The sequence below is a fragment of the Mustela putorius genome, unplaced genomic scaffold (assembly GCF_011764305.1).
Source record: "Mustela putorius furo isolate JIRA1106 unplaced genomic scaffold, ASM1176430v1.1 tig00000083_pilon_pilon_pilon, whole genome shotgun sequence".
In the NCBI taxonomy this organism is placed as follows: Eukaryota; Metazoa; Chordata; class Mammalia; order Carnivora; family Mustelidae; genus Mustela; species Mustela putorius.
In genome coordinates this window covers 27,171,729-27,193,759 of record NW_025421273.1, presented here as the reverse complement: position 1 = coordinate 27,193,759, position 22,031 = coordinate 27,171,729, and the positions used below count along the sequence as shown (strand labels likewise).

Here is a 22,031-nt window from a genome sequence, read left to right as displayed (position 1 = left end):
CCTCCCTGAATGTACTTGAATATAGTTTTTTCTGATCTAACTTCAGATTGGTTTGGTATGCCATCTGCTTGAACTTGCACTTCATTGCTTCCAGGAATGCACAGGGGTGCACAGCCATGATCAAATTCATAATATTCCAGAGTTCATTTTTTTAAACAGGAGAAATTATGTTGTTTTCTGCATAGCTTATTTATGGTTTAAATATAATTTTTTTTTCTAAACAGTTCTTGATTGAGTGACTTCTCATATTCCTGGTTTTCAGAAAAATATATAAGCTTCTGAGGGTTTTTTGCTAACCTTGTAAAGTCACAGGATTAAGTTTATGAAGAGAAAAACAAACTCCTTTTTCTGCCCAGACTCTTTAACAAAATGAATCCCAAGTTCATGTATAAACTTGCAGTTACTAAGGATACATATCAAAGAGCAGTACAAAAGTAACAGGGTTTTAGAAAGAAGGAAAGGCAAAGAATAGTGTGTTATTTTTTCCTTCCACTATTTGGTGGTAACAGTAACAAAGCACTTTGATACACAATGGATAAGTCCCCCAAAATATAAAAGTAAATAACTGATAAAATATACAGAAAAATGACCTTTTCAAAACCCCATTTCAAACAAAGTCAGGAGCTTAAGTGAGTGATGAATCTAAGATGCCTTTTCCAAATAGAATAGAATTGTAGAGGCTCATTTCTACCCTTAGTAGCAAGAAATTTAATATTAGGATCACTCTGATTCATGATGATGCTGTGAATTTCTAATTATGCCAGGTAATATTGGCAAAGATAGTACATAATTGAAGTTCAATGATAACACAAAAGGCTTATTTTAACCATGAATGTCAGCCTTCTTTCCTAGCAAACATTTGCATAAGCCAATGAAAAATAGCCAAGCTGCCTGTGTGTCCATCTACTCTCTCTCTTGCATAGCTTCCTTATTGGTGATGCTGTTTCCATGGTATAAAATAGTCAAAATGTGATGAGAAGGGGTTATGCCTTTCTTGTGAACTGGGGAAAGCTTGCATTATTTTCCATGCTCACGATAGTGAGGATACATGTAGGCTTGAGGCAGACGCCAGTTTCTATTGATTTCATGCACATGGAAATAATCTGCAGAGGGACTCTGGCCAATAACTGCAAGCTTCAGGAGCTCTCCATTGATGGAGAGTCACAAATGATATGCATGGTGAAGTGAGAGAATTAAGGTACCCTGTGAAGCTCCAATAGCTGCCAAGATGCTCATCCCATATCCAGGGCCCATGGGCCTCCACCATTAGGGCCACTCACATTTTTCAGAGAAGCCTGCTAATAAGGATATGGATCTAAAAATGCCATTTGTTCTCATTCTCACTGGTGCGGAGGATTGAAGGGCTTAGGCCTGAGAGCAGCCAGAATTTAAAGGAAATTCCCAAAAGGGGAGCTCCAAAATGTTTGAGCAAGGGCAGCATCAATGGAAACTCTTCATAACTTCTCAACAAGGCTTCTCTGAAGTGTAGAAGACTCATTTGGATATACAAGTTCTAACAAGAAATACTCACACATATCGGCTCTTTACTGATTTTGATAGTTATACCTTTAATGATATATATAATAGGAATGAATGTCTGCTTACTTACTAGGTTGTTGAAATTATCTAATTGTCAAAAAAAAAAAAACCTGGTTGATGAAAATACGTATTTGCCTATTTGATTTCTTCCATGAATTCTAGTGTGTGTGTGTGTGTGTGTGTGTGTGTGTGTGTGTATGTGGTGTTTTCCCTCCAAAGAAAAGAGAGTCATAGAAAAATGATTAATTTTTTTTTTCCTTTGGTCACTGAATAGCAAGTATAGTTTTATGGTTTTATGTTAATTAATCTGAATGACTCCTATGATCATTAATAAAAATGTGTTGACTAACTCTATGTTGAAATCATTAGGGTTTAAAAATTATGAAAAAAGGACTGTTGGCATCTCAATTGAATTTGATCAAAGCCAAGATATTGTACAAACAATATGAATACTCAATACCTAGATAAGAAGCCAATTTTTCTTCTTGTTAATGACAAATGTTTCCATCCCACAGGAACACTGAGCCACCTTTTCAGTGTCTCTTAAATGGCTGAACATCCCCAAAGTGTGAAGGCCAGAGCAGCTCATCAGAACAAATTGATGTCAACTGTGAGAATACCATGTGGGGCAGTGTGGGTTCCTAGGGAAAGGGGACATAGGAAACCCTAAGCTAGTTGTTCCCGGTGCCAAAGCTCGACACTATAGAGTTGCTTTAATAACTTGGGAGGCTGCATCAATCCATATGGGAGTGGCTAGGAAGTAATTATTTCATGAAAACAAATTTCGATGTTCAATAGAGTAAAAATTTAATTAAAAAATAGGGGGGAATGGGATGCCTGGGTGGCTCAGTTGGTTAAGACACTGCCTTTGGCTCAGGTCATGATCCCAGGGTCCTGGGATCGAGTCCCACATCAGGCTCTTCGCTCAGCAGGGAGCCTGCTTCTCTCTCTGCCTGCCACTCTGCCTGCTTGTGTTCTCCCTCTCTCTCTCTCTCTGACAAATAAATAAATAAAATCTTAAAAAAATAAAATTAAAATAAAAAATAAGGGGGAAGTGCAATTTGTGGATAGTGATTGTCTTAGACCTCCTAGATTGTTTTAGAATCACTTGAATCTTCCAGTTGACTAGCTATTCCATTGGATGAGCTTCATCCTTGCGAACAAACGGGCTCTTAAAATATCTCCTTTTTCATACATTAGTGACATCAGGCATCAAGTTGCCAAGTTGTCAGTGGTCTCACTTTTCCTGCACAGCAGTGATGAACGAAACTCTTTCGCACCAAGGTGTTAGAGATTAATGTTTTCTACCATTTCAGTTCTTTTCAGGACACCTGGAATACTCCATGTGAAGAATTAAAACATTAATGGTGAGATTCAAGATATGGTGATTCTTTACTAGAGGGTTATGGGTTTGGCTTAAGACCTGCTCTACAGAGAGCATGCCTTTAGTTTCTCCCTTCTTTCCTTCCTTTCCTCCTTCCTGCCCTCCCTGACTTTAACTTTTACTGATCAACTAATGTATTTTCAGTCACATGGATAAGTACTGAGGACAGAAAGGCAGACATGATCCCTCCTCTCAAGCACTCGTTTCATAGAGGAAACAGTATGTCAACCAGCTCATAAATCTTGGAAGGATCATAGTTAAGTACAAAGCAGAAAGAAGGGGGTCAATTTTGTTGAGGAAGGGCCTTTGAAAAATCCTACTCAGGTGAAAATATGTAAGCTGATTTTTTTTTTTTTAAGATTTTATCTATTTATTTGACAGAGACCACAAGTAGACGGAGAGGCAGGCACAGAGAGAGAAGAGGAAGCAGGCTCCTTGCTGAGCAGAGAGCCCAATGTGGGGCTCGATCCCAGACCCTGGGATGAGGACCCGAACTGAACGCAGAGGCTTTATCCTGCTGAGCCCCTGTAAGCTGATTCTTAAATGTTGGATTGGAATTTCCCAGAAGGGAAAGGAAGCAGTTATAGAAATCGGCCTCACAGTTCTGCTGAAGCGATAGTTCAGCCTGATTTGAACACAGGGTACGAAGATAGATTGTCAGGATTTGAGGCTGGAGAGCTCCTCAGAGGGGAGGGAGGGACCTTGTGTGCCTTTGGGGATTACATTCTACAGTCAGTGAGAAACCACTAAAAATCAAAGTGGGAGAATCACATGACTCTAGCACTCTGACAACAACGTAGAGGGTTGGTTGGGAGAGGAAGAGAGGCTCAACAGAGTTTTCTCATCCTAAGAGAGACCATGCTGGGTGAGCCTAATCTAATCCAGTAGTTCCTGGAAAGCAGCCAGTGAAATTAGAAATCTAAAAGAGATTCTCCCCCTGGCAGTGACAGAGAAAATTGCCATGTTGTAGAGAGAGCAAAGAACCCAAAGCAGTTTTGGAGAACTGAGAGCGGTCCCTTTCCTATGGCTTATGAGAAAATAGGGATCTCACTCATACATCCATAAGGAAATGAATTCTGTGAGCAACCAGCGGTTTCAAAGCAGACCCACCAGAGCCTCAGATATGACCATAGCCTCAGCCTGCACTTTGACTTAACCCTGAGTAGAGGGCTCAACTCACCCATTATCATTCTTTATCCATTGAAACTGTGAGATATAAATTTGTCTTGTTCTAAGTCCCTCAGTTTGTAATCATTGACCATTCAGCAGTAGGAAACTACTCTGTGTACTTACGTCACAGTCTAGAGAGGTGCTGTCCTCAAAAACAGCAGGTCACAGGGCACCTGGGTGGCTCAGTGGGTTAAAGCCTCTGCCTTCGGCTCAGGTCATGATCCCAGGGTCCTGGGATCGAGCCCTACATCGGGCTCTCTGCTCTGCAGGGAGCCTGCTTCCTCTCTCTCTCTCTGCCTGCCTCTCTGCCTACTTGTGATCTCTGTCTGTCAAATAAATAAATAAAATCTTTAAAAAAAAAAAAAAAGCCAGCAGGTCACACTTGACTGACTTATCTTGATGACTCTTCAAATATGCTTTAATCTGTCAATGGCTGTATATGAATCAGCATAGCATGTATTCCATTATCTATAGAAGTTAATCTTTCCTTCTTTGGGCTACTTTCTGTTATTTAATAAATTCCATTTCCATTGTGTTGATGATCTTTCTTTTCAATATGGTCTTACTAAGGGCAAGTCCATATGTATGTTTCATATAAAACATATACTTGATTATTGTGCAATTGATTCTAGCATGATATGAATATCATGCCTATTATATGTGAAATATTCTTGTTGAAAAGCAAGGTTATTAAAAAGTGATTAAGTTGGAGTTGTTAGTAGTTAAACTACAACATTGAAGTTAAATGAATAATTGTCAAGGAAATTGTTGTTCATTATTTTTCATATTTTTATTTCTTGAGTGCAATAAAATAAAAGTATAAACAATTTTTATTCACTATTACTGTGAGGAAGTACAACATATCAACTATAATGAGGAATAATTTTTGGAAGGAATATTTGGAATGAAATCTGGCTGAATATGTATCTGCAGCTAAGATTTCCATTAAGCAGAACTAAAATCTGTAGAAATTGCCCTGGGTTTAGTGATCACATAAATAATCCTGTTTCAATTATTTGAGTTTTAAATAATTTCATAGTAAACTAATTAGGCATCAGACAACTTTGTGTCTTTTGTTAACTTTATAGTATTGATGTAGATAAAGATTATCCCCGGTGGAATAATGGCAAAAGGCTCCATGTGGCTGCTGTTTTGTTTTTTATTAGATCTCCAACTAAAATATCTACTTTATCTAAATCAGCTCACGCTTCCGAACGTTCGCATCCATCAATCGCTATTTATTTCACTTTGCTGGGTTATTAATATGGCTGCATATCGATGTTGTCCCTCATGTAGGTGATTGCATTTGGAGCTAAAAGGAAGATGTTCCAGGGATAGATTCGAGAAGGGAGCTAGACTATGTAGCAAGACAGCGATGGGGGGAAAGGTTTATAATCCTGTCTCCATTTACGTTGCATCTGAAGCTCCCTGGTGAAAGAAAGTCGCAAGGGACGCAGAGAATGAATCATCAAAAAATACTTTGACAACATGGAATGGAAACTTATGTCTATTCACAAATGATTTAAAAATATCTTACTTCTAGTAGGAGAAAAAAACTTTCTAGAGTTTGAGAAACTGATGGAGCTCCTATCTATTCTTAACCGTGTCGAGTTTGGGATAGGTGTGACTCTTGGCTAGTTTTTAATAAGCTGGGGAAACGTCTCCCTGGAGGCTATGTTCCTTACTGGGAGAGAGTGTTGCCGCAGATGAATGCAGTGTTTCTCATGGTGTGGTCCAGAGAAGCTGTGCACTAGAATTGTTGAAATGTTTGATTAAAAAGCAGATTCATGGGCTCTACACAAGACCTACTAAATCAGAGCCTCTGGGGAAGGTCTGAGGATTCACGTTTAAGAGAATCTTTAGGTAATTCTGACACACACTGAATTTTGAGCACCACCAGTTAATATATACGTAGAGCAGCTCTCTGTTCTCTCTTGCCAGTGCCAGATAACGGATAATATCACTACTACCTACAACTCCTCCGATTTCTCTTTAGTCCTATAGAAATGCACTAAAGTACAGCTTCAGGGCACCTGGATGGCTCAGTGGGTTAAGCCTCTGCCTTCGGCTCAGGTCATGATCTCGAGGTCTTGGAATCAAGTCCCGCATCGGCCTCTCTGCTCAGCAGAGAGCCTGCTTCCCCTTCTTCCTCTGCCTGCCTCTCTGCCTACTTGTGATTTCTCTCTGTGTCAAATAAATAAATAAAATTAAAAAAAAATAATAAAGTACAGCTTCAGAGTGTTTCTGAGTCATGGTCTATTGTTCCTCCACTTAATTACCTTAAAACACTTAGTAGAGTGCCACTGCTATTCATCCTGAGGTCAAGGTTGTCTGATGAAGCTTCAAGTAGTGTTGATTCTTTACCATTGTGGAGATTTTCTTGTCATGGAACCTGCAGTGTGATACACAGGTGAGAATGTTGAGGCTGATGGAGCAGTAGAATTATGTCCTTGAAGGTGAATTTCCTCAGCAGATGACAGGGCTCTGCAGTTGAACCTGAGTAGAGTCTATGGTCTGATGACACACTAACACATCATTATATCTTTCATTCTGTGGAGTGTTCCAGAAGGGAAGGTGACCAAGATGTTCTCAGAAACCAGTGCCCAGGAAAGTTATTTCAATGTTTATACACACACACACATGCATATATATACATATATATATATATATATATATATATATATATATATATATTATTTGCAAGAGAGATACCTGATAGTAATTTTCGTAAGATAAATGATTTACAAGCCAAGGCATTATAAATGAATAAATTATTCCTATATTACTTGTGGTGAAGATGGGTATAGTCCGGCTGGGTGAATGTGAGCATTCTCTAGAATCCCAACTCAACAGAAAATACCTTACTTCTTTTTAATCCACATGTTAACTGGGAATAATAATAGTATTAAGCTAATTGCGTTGTTCTGTGGATTTCATGAGATAATTTATGGAAAACAATTAGAACAGTACTTGATATGTAGCAAGGGCTCAATAAGTAATAACAATGATGGGTACCATATATTGAACATTTACAAGGTACTGGTGTCTGTTCTAAGAGCTTCTCAGCACATTCCCCAAAGTGATGAAGCTCTAAAACGGCAAAATGGGGATATGAACCTCCAGTGTGCTCCTAACCTCTGCATTATCCTGCTACTTCCATGAATGAGGTCATTATTTCTTCACATTATTACTGAAATAAATTCCTTATCTGATGCCTTGCTGCATGGGTTTAGTTCAGTTCATTTTGGAAATCCAAATGTGTTCCCTAGTCACTCAATCATGGGATTTAGCCAGGCTTCTTTTGGATCAAGTAACACCAAAGGAGGGAAATGAGTTAGAGGTAGGCAAATGGTGCTCATTTTGCATGTCAGAATGGGAAATAGCCTGAAAAATGAGGGAAAAAATGTCATGAAGGCATTGGAGCAAGGGATTTGGCTGGCTTTGAGTATTTTCCAGGCTCTGGGTGAATTCTCTGCCAAGATTTAGTCTTACTCTCCAGTGGTCATGCAATGCAGACTGCCCTTCTGATAAAAAAATAAAAATAAAAAATCACTGCCTAATATCTGTACAGTATAAGCCCCAAACAATAAAGTCGATCTTCGTTCAAAGAGGTATCCCACTGCCACTCAAGCCCAAGTGGGTGCTTTCCATATTAGTTTTAAGGTTCCCACCAGATGCCACCACGGATTATGTTATTTAGAGTTGTACCTAAAACACTATCTGTTCATGATCTTTGGGGTCAGAGCTGAATTCAGATCCTGGGTTGGATATTTCCTGGTGTGATCTATGAAACTCTGTTCTTCAGTTTCACCTTGGACAGTGGAAAGGAGAGGGCACCCAACTCCTAGGGTTTATGTTAGGATGCCGTGAAAGAGTTCATACAAAGTACACAGTCCACTCTTCTGTCAAATAGTGATTATCCTAAAAATACGAGCTATAACCATCAAATTTTGTTTTAATAGATTTTACACTTTGCAAAGACAAGGGAAAAGATTGTTATTAGCCACACTCCTTGTATGGTACTTGGACCAAAAATCTAACAAATGATGATTGATCAGAAATAAATGGAATCAAGTTTCATTTTTGACCAGGCCACTGATCGAGGCTTTGAGACTAGGGTAAGGAGAAGCCTTTCTTCCCATCCTCTCCAGTTAATACCATCCCTAACCTGCAATCAAAAAGACACAAATAAGCAAAATCCCTTTCTTCTCTACCTCAGTTCATCAAAGGGTAGCCTAATCTCTCATTTTGGAAGGAAACATTATTTTCCTTCCAAAAGCCATATTGCTGAGAACTTTCTGCCCACAACTGGTGATTTTGAATAAACTGCACTTTAGTGATATGCTCTGAAGTACAAGAGTAAAATTGTCTGTAATTAAGTGTGTTTATTTTTCTGGGGATAGGCCAAGGAAACCTGCATGTGGCAGTAGAGATTGAGTGACTCCCCAAATTGTTTTGTTGAACCTGCTTTTAAGCAGTGAGACCTGGATCTGCCTCTAACCATTCTCATTAATTTCTTGAGAGATTGCCATGTAGAAGCTTTTGGCAAAGTGTCATCAGAACATTCTTTTCTCTCACTTCGACCTCATACTCATCCCTTTCCCCATCCATCCACTCCAGAGCAGGGGCATCTGCATCTAAAATTGCATCCATCCTAAAAGGGCAAACCACCTTTCTAAAAGTCTTAATAAGGTGTCGGATACTTACCTTGATGATGTGTATATGTTCATGCAGGGAAGCATTTATTGAATGCTTAGTGTATACCTGGTTCTTCACATGGGGAATATCCTGAAAGTCAGTACATAACTACCAGGCTCACTGGCTTCTGAAGCTTTGGGATGTGGAGTGATTTAGCAACTCTTCTCAAGCCTTCATGCCTTCATCTGTGAGAACAAAATTTTTATCTTTTCCAAAAAGTGGACATGAGGACACCCGCCCCCCACCCGCCCCGCAGTGTGCTTAGCCTCATGCTTGGCAAAGTACATGCTCATGGAGCTTAAGTGTGACAACTGGTACAGCATTTAATCTTTACAATACTCCCAAGGGAGGTATATTGGTTCCATTTTGAAGAATAGCAAACTGAGTTTCAGAGTCTAACTTGAATGAATGATCTGGAGTCAGTAACCGGGTCTCTTCTTTCTATTGGTCACTCTAATATTTCTCTCTTAAAAAGGAATGTCAGGCTAAATAGGAATAAAAGATATTGGCCAAATGCTTAAATCTGAGTCTAAGCTAAGACTTGAAACTAAGAGTTATTGACAAAGCCACTTTACATATTTAGACTCTGCTGTTCTTTCAGCTGAAAATCAAAGGATGGGAGTGGATGCTCTCCAGATATTTCACACCCACTGTACCAGTGGTGTTTAGGTATTTGGCACAGGGATACCTTCTCTGATGGCGTCATTATATGGCTTTCCATGGTCACATCATCAGGAACCACAAATTCCACTCACATTAAATATTGAGAAAAGAACATGGTCAAGATACTCCAGTGTGCAATACTCATGACTCATCTTAAAGAGAGGGACCAGGAGTATACCATGTTATGGGTACGTTCCTCAGTATGAGCTCTCTGAGGAGAGTTTACAGAAACTTCACAAGTGTCCACAGGCAGACCTAGCCCTCTAGGTAATAGGGAAAGGGGTCCTGGGAGATAAGTCAGAGAGCAGAGGGATTTTTTAAGGAAGGTGAGAGTATCAGTTACATGCTCCATTCAACAGCTAGTCACTGCCTTTTATGTGCCTGGCACTATTCTAAGTCCAAGGGTTTTCTAGTGAACAAGACGGAAAAAAAGAAACAAAAAACAAACAAACAAAAAAACCTCTGCCTTCATAGGCAGATTATGTTCTAGCAGGAGGAGATATTAGATGAGCAAACAAACATACATGTCGGGTGGCGGAAGTGCTTTGGAGAAAAATAGCACCTTTTCAGAGGGTGGTGACTCTAGGGTTAGGAAGAAGTATGGTGTTCCACATAATACAGCCAGCAAGGGCCTCTCTGCAATGGGGATTTTGGAGCCAAGACCTAAACAAAGTTGTTTATTCGTGGCATGGAGTTATCCGGGAATAAGCATTCTGATAGAGGGAACTGCAAGAATAAAGACCTGGGTTTAGGAGGTAAACAATGTACAAGGAAACCTACAGGCTCTGGGAAGAACAATACAGTTCCAAGGGAACACAATATCCAGACCCAGTGGAAAAATCCTCGCTCTGGAAGTTTTTACTAACAACCCATCCACAAATAGTTCTCAGCCCAAGAACAGCAACCTTGTTCCTTGTTTTATTTTAATAAAATTGTATGTATTTAAGATGTAAAGTATGATATTTTGGTATTCATAGGAAAATTAGTACTACAGTCAATCTAATTATTACATCCATCTCTTTACATAGTTAACTTTCATGAAAGCACCAGAAATCTCTCTTAGCAAATTTTAAGTATTATACAATACTTATACAATTATACAATACAGTATTAACTATAGTCATCACCCTATAGCTTAAATTTATCAAGAATTTATGCATCCTACAAACTGTCACTTGGTATCTTTTGGCCAGCATCTTCCCGTTTACCCTCCCTCCATGCCCCTGATAACCACTGTTGCACTCTCTGCTTCTGTTGATACAACTTTTTTTCAATTCCATATATAAGTGAGATCATCCAGCTTTTATCTTTTAGGGCTCAGCTTGTTTCATTTAGCATGATGTCCTCCATGTTTGTCCATATTGTCACAAACTACCTTCTTTTTAAAGGCTATATTATAAGTCCTGCCTGTGTGCATGCATGTGTGTGTGTCACAGTTTCTCCATTCATTTATTTATCCACAGACACTTAGGTTGTTTCCATATCTTGGCTATTGTGAGTAATGTATCAAAGAGCAGAGAGTGCAGATATTGAAGTACTGATTTTGCTTCCTTTGGATATATACCCAAAAGAAGAATTGCTGAATTATGTGGTAATTCTGTTTTTAATTTTTGGAAGAAACTTCATACTGTTTTCTGTAATGGCACTACCAGTTGGATTCCCATCAACAGTGCACAAAAGTTCTCTTTTCTCCACATCCTTGCCAGTACTTTTATCTTTTTGATCATTTGCACCCTAACAGGTGTGAGGTAACACCTTATTGAAGTTTTGATTTTCATTTCCCTGATAATTAATAATGTTCAGTGCCTTTCATGTGCTTATTGACCATTTGTATGTCTTCTTTGGACAAACCTTCCCCATTTTTTAGCCACGTTGTTTTTGTTTTTTGTTTGTTTGTTTGTTTGTTTTTGCTATTGAGTTGTATGAATTTCCTATATTTTTAGATGCTAACCCTTTATCAGATATATGGTTTGCAAATATTTTCTCCCATTCTGTAGGCTGCCTTTTAATTTGTTGATGCAGAAGATTTTTAGTCTGATGTAGTGCTACTTGTTTATTTTTTATTTTGTTGCCAGGACATCAATTTTAAATAGGAACACAAAGCATTGGGGAGGGTATGTGCTTTGGTGAGTGCTGTGAAGTGTGTAAACCTGGCGATTCACAGACCTGTACCCTGGGGATAAAAATATATGTTTATAAAAAATTAAAAATTTAAAAAAAAATAGGAACACAAAGGACCTGATCCATTCATTGACTTTCATTTACCAGGCAAGTTGAAGGGCTCCACTGAGTTCCCTTGAGTAGAAAAACATAGAACAATCCCCTTTGGAGACCAGAGGTGATATGTGTTTAAGTAACAACAATCCTGTAAAATGGCAGGAAGGGAGATCCAGGAATTTATTTAGCTACTAGTTTGGAAACTTCTCATGTGGCAAATTACAGGAGTTGGTGGATGGATTAAAACGTCACGGAACTGATGGGGAGGATCATTTGGGGTATAACCTTCACTCCTCAGCTGACAACCACTTGTGCCAATGTTTGGATTTTTATTTGTTTAAAGCTGTGTAGCATAATGGGGAAAAATATTGGGCTTTGAGTTAAACAAATCAGAGTTGGAAACCTGGTCCTATCACACACCAGTGGTATGACCTTGAGCCTGCTATTTTAAACTCTCTGAGGCTTAGTGTTTCTCTGTAAATCTTATCTAATTATGCCTATTTTCAGAGTGGTTAGGAGGGAAACGCAATGTATGTAAAGGATCTGGCTTATGTTAATTACCCAATTAATGGTGACTATTGTTATCCAACATGTATCTATTCCATATATCTATGAACTGTAATGTGCCCTTCATGGAGGCATGTGGGGAACATAAAGGTGAAAAAGGCTTGATTTCTGACTTCTAGAAGCTTCTCGTTAAGTTGTGAAGATGTGTGCTCAAGTGGTGGTAATATATCGTAAGAGGAAAAGATACTGTAAAGACCCAAAAATGAGAGAGAATCCTACAATTCTGCTTGAAGAAGTTTTCTGGGAGAGTTTTTGGAAAGGGTAAAGAGGGTAAGGAACGGATTTTCCAGGTAGTGTTTTCAACAAAGCACAGACTGAGTTTGGGAAAAGGAAGCTGACCTCTCAGGTAAAGTAATGTTCAGAAATCATGACAATGAGGTGCCATTCTTAAGATGGTACCAAATCGGAGAAGGACTAGGATGCTTTGCAAAGGAATTTGGATTTTATTCGGTAGGAAAATAAAGAGTCATGGCAGGTTTTTGATTAAGAGAATGACAAGGGGCAGGACTACATCCTGGAATGACTAGTTTGACAGCCCTGTGTGGTATGAAAAGAGCATGGAGGGACTTGGGATAGAAATTAGAGCTAGGAGTGACTGAGCGCTCTCACTCTGTTCTAAAAGCATTACTCACTAGTCCTCTCAACAGTGCATTGAGAAAAGTGCTATTATCATCAACCTTTATACAGATGAGCACATTAAGTCATGGAGATGTTAAGTAACTTACCCAAGATCACACAGCTTGTAAGGGATCCTACACCTCAATCCAGGCAGTCTGGCTCTGGAGCCCATATTCTCAACCATTACACTATATTGCCTCAAAGCCAGCCAGAAATTAGGGAGGCCTGCCTCCTACCTTGCTTTGCCTTCCTCTGACCTTTCATGCTTTTTCTTGGCCCTCAGTTTGTTCATCTATGAAACAGGAGACTTGGATTGGCTTTCTGAGAGGCTTTCTAACTCTTATTTTTGTTTCCATGTTTTTTTTGTTTTGTTTTTAATTGGTGTCTTCACCCTCTCTCCCCCATTCTGTATTTTAATGTAGGCCTGATCTATTTGGGCAATAAAGGGGGAGGGGTGAATGAAATGATAGTGCAGGATAAAGACAGATACTCCAGCTTTGTTTCTGATTTTTTTGTCATTGCTTAACTTTCTCTGCTTCTAAATTTACTTAAATTATTTTTTAAAAACATTGGAAGTACACACTGAAAAGAAATATATATTTCAGTGTATCGATGGGAATGAGCTAATGCATAAGATACCTGCTAAACTTTAAAATTTACAGATATTAAGAATATGTATTAGTTTGTTGTATTCCTGCTCTGAAGCAGTGTGATCGATATTACTCAAACGAGAATATTAGTTCACAATGACTCAGACCCAGCCTTAGGACAAGGCAACTGGTTGAGAAGAAAATAAATCCTGATCTAGTCTCTAAAGCCTCATTTCTCTCTGCGCTCAGCTAGTTGGGGCAAAATACACACTTGCGTTTCCTGCCTAGTAAACAGTATTTCTGAAGCAGCCGAATCCAAGCTGTCACTCCGCCTCTCTTGGCATTTTCAGGTTTCTCTTCCTATTTCAAGACGCGGTGTTCCGCAGGTCTCTGTCTGCAGCGGGAGTCCTGCCCTTGCTTAGTTTCCGTTTCCAAGGCAACTGACCGGCCCAAGGAAGCCACGGGCGGGCGCGCGGGTCCCGGAGCCGCAGAGCCATCACTGCCGCGCGTCGTCTTTCCTCGGGACCGTCCTGGTGACCTCGGGGTCTTTGGGTGATCTGCGCGTTACTTCATGCGTGGCTGTCTCTCTGTGTAAGAGTGATAACAAGGAAGCCGATAATTCCAACAGGCCCCACTTAATCCGGCTGCCACTCCTGGCTTCTGCTACACTAGACAGGATGAATGCATTTCTCTCTCTTATTCACGCCCTTTCTCTCAGCTTCTCCTCCTCCTCTCCTTCCCCTTCTCTCTCTCTCCCTCTCTCTCACTCACATCCTCTCTCTCTCTCTCTCTCATCCTCTCTCTCTCTCTCTCTCAACCTCTCCTCCTCCCCTTCTCCTCTGGCAGTAGCCTTCTTAATGTAGTTTAATGGCTTTGCAAAGAAAGCCAGGCAGAGGAGCACTTCTCACTGGCTGTGGTCGGACCATGACCTAGCTGACCATGAACTTGGAAGGGCTTGAAATGATAGCAGTTCTGATCGTCATTGTGCTTTTTGTTAAATTGTTGGAACAGTTTGGGCTGATTGAAGCAGGTTTAGAAGGTAAGGGAGTGCTTTTTAGTGACTTCTAAAAATTCTCTGTTTTGCAATAAAGATTTCTTAAGTGAATGTGAAAGGCACCTGAAATGAGATCAGAGAAATGTTACTCTGGGGTGGACGTGAAGACAGGCAGGTTTGTCAGAGTAGGACAGATGAATAAAATAAACTTTTTGTAAGTTTTAGTAACGTTTTCAGAGCAGAACATTAAAACTATGAGAAACACTTTGAATCAAAATGTGAGAACCAAAACTGAGGATATTAAAGGTTAATCATTGGTCTGTCTGTTATTTTTGAGAGCATCTAGTCCATGTTGATGTTAGATTTTTTTTAATTGAATATCCCCTTTTATTGCATCAGCAAATTTTATTTGGATATGTTGCAAGGTCTATTTGTTTGTTGATATGCAAATGCATTTGTCAAATGGAAATAGATGTACATTTATTATAATTTCTTATGCTTTAAGATTAGTGCCTAAGGATGACAGGCTTTTTGTAAGGTTCTCTTATAAGGTATTTAGAATATTACCTTTTCGCATTTCAACGTAGAGTGTAAGGGGCAGAGTCCCTAACTCGTGACAGACTTTAACATAGATTCCAAATGACCAGTTGTATTTCAAGTGCTGCTGTTTACGTTCATCAGAGGCTGTCTCCTATTCTCCTTAGCAACCATCTCTTTCTTAAAATAATAATAATAATAATAATAATAATAATGAGGTGTATTCTTGCCTGTATGTTTCCTGAATTAAATGTTTCTTTGAGGATCAGTATGAAGTTAGGTTATTATTTTCTTGGTGCTCAGAACACATTTGAGAGCATGTTTGCATACAGCTAGTTGTAGTTTCTCTAAAGTTGTCACAGAAATTTTAAAAAGCACCCCTAGATTTAATGTGATGTATTTATGCTTTGATACTCGTGTTGCTTCAAATTTTAAACGAGTAAAAAATGCAAATATGTTTTAAATGTATTTACATTCACAACAAATCCAGTCCTCCAGAGAAAGACTATCACATGTGACATGATGGCTTTTACAAATAGCAAATACCAAATTGCAGTTAAGTGTGTCACTCTGATGTACATTATCAGAAACCTACATTCGTAACTCCTTGTGGGGTAAGGGATGGTGGAAAGCTAGGTTTGTTAAAGTAAGTTTGCAGAATGAGCCCTCAGTGATGAAAACATGTATCATGCTAAAAAAAAGATAAATTCTAAATTCTGAAAGTAATAACTGTTCTTTAAAATTGACTTTATCTTGTTCATTGTCATTAAACCAGTAACTTGGTTTGGCTTTGCTGTTCTTGACTGTGTTATTTTACCTTGCAAATTGACAGGGACCTCCCATTTAATGGACTAGTTTTAGGGTTTTATTTGGTTTTGGTTTTCAGTGTTGTTGTTGTTGTTTTGTTTTGTTTTATTTTTCCTGAGTCTGAAAGTAACATGGAATAGTGTCATTATTTCTAGCCATGTAGAGGGACTTGTTTTAGCTAATTTCATCGATGGTGTGTGGTCATTCTTTAAACTCTTTTGTTGAGGGTTTTATCTCTGGATTTTGGAATAAAATCTACAGTATTATTAGTATTAGTTATTATTACTGTATTACTAGTTTAAGGGACACTAACATTCACTTTCCCAAATGAGACCATGTGTTTCCTTCTTCTAAAGGCTTCTAACCTTTATGAAACTCTTTTTTTCCTTTTCCTTATTACTTATATTGCAAATTGTACTGATATGTATGAACTGTTTCTTTCTTGTATTTTATGTTTTGCAATGTCAGCATTTTCCAACTAGCAATATTGTGCTAATACTGTGGAGAGACTGTGTTGTCTACCAAACTTTGGTAAAAATTTATATCTTATTTGTTTCCAGTGGCTTTTTAAAAATATTTTAAAATGATAAAATGTTGATAACCACATGAAGGAGGAACTATATTTGATTTGCAAAAGTTGACAGAAATGGAAAGCAGTAGTGCTTTCCATTTTGAAGTTTGTATAAGACTTGTCTCCAGAGTGTAAGTTGGAGTCAGAAAACTTTCAAAACAAGATTTAAGTTGGCCATATGCTTTGCTTACTGGAGATATAAAGAAAATGAATAGACTGAATTGTTATATTTTATTGTATATGGTTTGAATCTATACATCAGAATGTGCACACTCTGAAGTTTTAGCCTAATATTAATTAATGAAAATGGTATATAGTATTTAATATCAAAATTAGCATCTTCATAGATTTTCTGGAACTTTCTTAAAAACAAACACTGATGCTCATTTCATTCAGATTTATTTTCACATAGGAATTTTCTTCCTTGCTCACCATTTTACATATCTAAGTTGAAGCTAATGACTTCTTTCACCTTTCTAGTTCTGGCTTTTCAAGGGTTCTGCTAAAGAAATTTGAGTATTAAGTAGAAAAATGTGAACCAAAGTTAAAGTCCTGAGAGGATGATTTTGAATTTTTTTCCTATACAATTAAACCTTTTCTTATAACCATATAACTGTTCTACAGTGTAGCTATCATTCAGAATGTAGTTTTTTTCTTTTTTGTATTATTATATATGCAATATGCATTGTATTCTCAAGCACATATATATAATACTATGCAGAATGTAGTTACTATCTGACTTCAAATATATAGAGAGTAAATGGATTTCAAAATAAATTGGTAACATTAAAAGTCTAAAATATTTGTTTTTGCTTGTCTTTGAGTTCTTTGAGCTCCCATTCTTTGTAGGGGAACTGGAGATCAGGTCTTGGATGTCCTGGGTTCTTCTGTTCCAGTCTGTGTGTGATGTGCATAAACACGTAACACTACATGGAGATTCATGACACAGATTTATAAACAAGAAGAGTCACATTTAGCAGGTAATGTTATTTAACATGAGAAAAATAAGAACAACAGTAAGAATACAGATACGCACCCCTCCTCTGCCACTCTCTTGTTTTCTAACCTCCGTTAAGCCACCTTATGTCTTTAGTTATCTAAAATGAGAAAACTGAGTTTGAAAATCTCCATGGGACTTTCCATTTCAAAAAGTTTATGAGTGTATCAGGTAATTAAAAACTTGATCATTTCTCTAATACATATCCTTTCTTACAAAATAGATATCAATGGCCTACTTTGGAATTGATATGTAGTGCAACTGTGAGACTGATCTTTCCTCTTCTTCCGTAGTGGGATAATTCATCATACCTCAAGGAGATTTTCATTGTATTTCAGGAGAATAGAGAAATGTCCTTTCCTGTAGCCCTAGACTTTGACATTTGGGACTGCTATTTTAGGCATCCTTGTGATAGAGTTTCTCAAAATTTACATGAAGTTTCAATAACAAACACATTATGGTATGATTTATTAATATTCCAAAGGTCAGTTATTTTGGGGTTTTTTTTGGTGTTTGGGTTTTGTTTGTTTGTTTTTTTTTTTGTAATTCAGTTAAATTTCAAAATTTTTTTCTTCTTAAACAAAGTATTCTTAATACCTGGTCAGTATGTATGCAGATAATAGCTTTAACTTGAGCAAAGTTTTGAGGATATCACACAATGCAAGAGTTTTGAATTCATAAGCTCTCTGTTCTTAATGAGGAATTTAGAAAGCTCCAGAGTTATGCTGGTTTGGAAAACTCCTAAAACCTCACAACAATAAATTGCTTCTTTTCCAGCTATAAAAATGAAAGTGGTTTTCTGTTAACGCATTCAAGGGAGAAATTGAATAAAAATTTTAATGGCAAAGCTATTTCTTTATCTCTATATGCAACACTGGGCTGTGAAAATATCTACTTTTCATCCAAATATGTTTTAAATCATGCTGAGGTAGTTACTGAATTAAGAAAGAACCATCCTTCTCCCTACTACCAGCCTTAGTAAAAGGCAAGATTTTACAAGAACGCAATAACACACATGACTTGAAAAAAATCACTTTTATTGGTGATTGTCTTCAATAAAAAGACAAAAAAGAAATCAACTGATAATCTAAGTCTTTAGTGGAATTAATATGCATTAGAATCTCTTTTGCATTTATTCAGTGCACTTTATTTATCAGGTATCTGTAATACTGTAGTGCTAGCTTCTTCAAGAGGCCTGAACAAGGTATTAACTATATACATAGAGATGGATCTTTGGAACCAACGTTCTTAATTCTCCTATGTTGTTGACATAAGTGTGGATGTGTTGGGTATGTTAATAAATGGGGTCAACTGGAAAACAGTACTGACTGTGTGTACATTTCATGATGTCTCATGAGGACAAAGGGGCTGGAGATGCCTAGAAGAGAGCTATTATTTCCATCTCAAATAGCTTATTTGAAGGTCGTAAAGCAGACTCTTTTTTTTTTTTTTTTTAAATTCTCCTGGCATTCTGCTTTCCTACATGCAATGGGATGCTGAAGCTAATGGGTATTTGGATGATCAGAAAAGTTTTTCTCAACTGTAATGCTTAAGAAATATAAGCATAATTTATGGTGATATTATAAAACTGAAGAATGCTTTTTACATCACTTAGAAATGGAATAAGTGGAATATTTATACTATTTGAATTTCTTTAGGGTCTTTTATAGATAATATTTCCTTTACCTTAAGAATATTAATGTCTAAAAAATGATTAAGGAAGAGAATTTAGTATATTAAGAACCTTAGTATATTCTCACACTTAGAGAATCCAGAGTTATTTTGCTTGGAGTCCAATCACAGCTCTGTCTCAGAATAATCATGTAACTTGGGGCTATTACTTGACCTAATTTTTTCAATCCATAAAATTAAATAATGATAGATAACATCAATATCTGGCTTTTTGAAGACTGCCTATAAATAAGGCAAGTGTTAAACACAATATAGTGTTAAACTGTGCATTAAAGTGTTAACATAGCTTTGCATTAGTATACAGCTATCTTATTTAATCTTCACCATGGTCCTCTAAGGTAGGTATTATTCTCACTCTAGATGAGAAAACTTAGACTTGCATAAGCTAAGTAACTTGGCTCAAGATTATTCAACCAGTAAGACATAAAGCTGGAGGTCAAACTCAGACCATGAGGCCCTATATCCTATCTTACAATTTTAATTTCTTGACATTAAAGCAGATGGCAATGGCAGATAGTTTGGTAAAAAGAAGAGAGTGTTAGGTCAAGTATCCATTAACTCTTTCTATAAGTCTTTCTTGAACACATTCCATATGAGGAACACTCAGCCATTAACATTGTTTAATGAGCATAAATATCCAGGGGCACCTAGGTTGCTCAGTTGGTTAAGTATCCAACTTTTGATTTTGGCTCAGATTATGATCTCAGAATCATGAGATTGAGCCTTTGTGCTGGGCATGGAGCCTCCTTAAGATTCTCTCTCTCCCTCAATCTCCCCTTCCCCCAATGTGTGTGTGTGTGCTTATCTCTAAAATAAATAAGCATAAATATCCATGCTGACATACTGACTGTACTAGTCTAACTACAACAGAAAGAAGATTCTATACCCCCTATCTTATAAAGCAAAATCTCTTAATGTAAATGAATCTGCGTTGAATTCCAGCCAAATCAAGTACAGTCTTCATTTAGGTCCTGGGGTAAAATTGAGAAGAAAGTAGATATACATGTTTGTTTGCAGACTGAGCCCAGTTTTTGATTCGTTTGTGGGTAACAGGTGGGACAGCTGGAAATAGATGGGACACGGAAGGGCTGGTGATTTTGGAGAAAGGAGAAAATTCAACATAAGATGCTACTGTGTAAAGAATCCAGGAAAGGAATTATTTATGAAAGGGTCTGAGGTTTATGGAGGGAATGGATTGGAGGACAAACAAACAAAAATAAGATGATTTATAATGGAGTAAGGATTTTGGAGTAGATGTACCACCAGTGATTTAGAGCATAACACAAGGCTCAATGGGATTTTAAGCTTGATCAGGATGTTTGTCAACAGAAAACACACTCCAGCCTTTATCCATAGGTATAGAGCAGAGGGGACACAGATCATTCTAGTTATGGGGAACAGAGAGCAACAGGGGAAGAAAGCTTTCCTCCGTTGAGAATCTTTTGGACAAAAAAGGTGAAAGGAGGGTTATCTATGCCAGAGCCTGGAATGATCATACCACCAGACCAGTTTGCAGGTGTTATTTCTGGTTTGCCTGTAGATAATCTGGAGATTCAGAGAGGTTAAGACTCTGTTCAAACTCACAAGATAATAAATGAAGGAATCTGTATTAGTTCCTGTATCTTCATGGTGGCAGTGGTCCAGATGGTGTTCACCATGACTACAGAAGGTTAATATGCAAAGATAGGATAAAATGTACACAGATAATAGAAGCCACACCTAATATTCAAACTTTCTATAGACTAAAAAATTTTTTTAAAACGTTCCTCTTTAAAAATTTGACTTATTTTAAAAATTTTACTTACTTTAAAAATTTTTACTTCTATGTAGAGGCACCTGTGTAAAAACGCAGTTGTGATAATGAACCAAAACAAACAAACAAACAAACAAAGGAAGAGGGAAGAAAAGGAAAGATACATCTATAGATCACATAATTGAAGTTCTGGCTTATCATGGCATTGTAAAATGGAAAGTTTTTCAGAAATTTGCAAAATCCAAAACAATCCTTTTATCAATGAATACATTGAATTCTAGAGACATTAGATTACTACGAAATGACTTGTTTTTGACAGACTTTTCTCTGCAGAGAAAAAAAAAATCTCATTCATTACACTCAGAAAATAAACTTCAGATGTGATCTAAGATCCACAATATATTTACCCAAAATAAGAATAGCTCTCTTAAGTTATTTTGCTAGTGGACCAATAACCATAAAATTCAAGGATTGTAAGATTTGGTTGACGGTAAGTTGATTTCTGGCATGGTTTTTTCATTGGCAGTAGGTACTACCACAAAGAACCCTTAAGCTGAAGATGTAAACTGAGGTGTTTTCCACCTTGATGATTTGCCTGAGTAAGTTAATTGTAAGAGAATCGCTACCTCCTGATAGCCATTTAATGTCAGGAAGGCCTACGCTTAATACCCAGTAGATGTATATATAAATCACAAGGGCAGTTATCCTCATTGTTTATCACTTTGGTTATTAAAAACAGGAAGCTTACTTCATCCACTGCTCATACCATCTCACAAAGGCCTACCTTGGCCTCTCTGTTTGAAATTCACCCCCACCATCCAGGCTTTTGGATGTAATTATTTGAAAAGCCTTTGAACAGGTCATGAGACTCATCATCAAAACAGATCTTACTGCTGACACTGTACCAATTACAGGTTTCAGTTTTTACAGAGAGATCTTGGAGTAGAGATGCTAAAAGCACAGACTCTGAAGCCAAAATAATTGTATTTAATAATACTAAAATCTCAGCTCTTCTACGTATTAGTTGCCTTGAGGTTAAGTGCCCCAACTTTCTACACCTCAGATTCTTTACATTTTAATTGGGAATAATCATAGCACCTCCCTCTTCTGTTTGTTGTGTGAATTGACCTGAGTTTGTATTTGTGTCAGTGCAGAACCCTGTTTAGGGTGTTATGAATGGTTTGTGTGTTTGGCCATTATGGCCAGGCACCATCTTTTCTTCCAAAGAAAGGAG

General features: G+C 37.6%; 1 protein-coding gene across 3 annotated transcripts in view; it reads left to right on the top strand.

The window, feature by feature from the left end:
• The window catches only part of KCNIP4 (potassium voltage-gated channel interacting protein 4), a 1,128,645-nt gene that overhangs the window by 606,933 nt on the left and 499,681 nt on the right, over nucleotides 1-22,031 (top strand). Inside the window, exon 1 of one of the 3 annotated variants that reach the window (XM_004762693.3) lies at nucleotides 14,257-14,485. The exons of the other annotated variants lie outside the window; for them this stretch is intronic. Coding sequence (XP_004762750.1) covers nucleotides 14,386-14,485 — 100 coding nt within the window. The 5' untranslated portion in view covers nucleotides 14,257-14,385. Of the gene's footprint in view, nucleotides 1-14,256; nucleotides 14,486-22,031 lie in introns of those variants that run through there. 3 annotated transcript variants of the gene reach the window in all.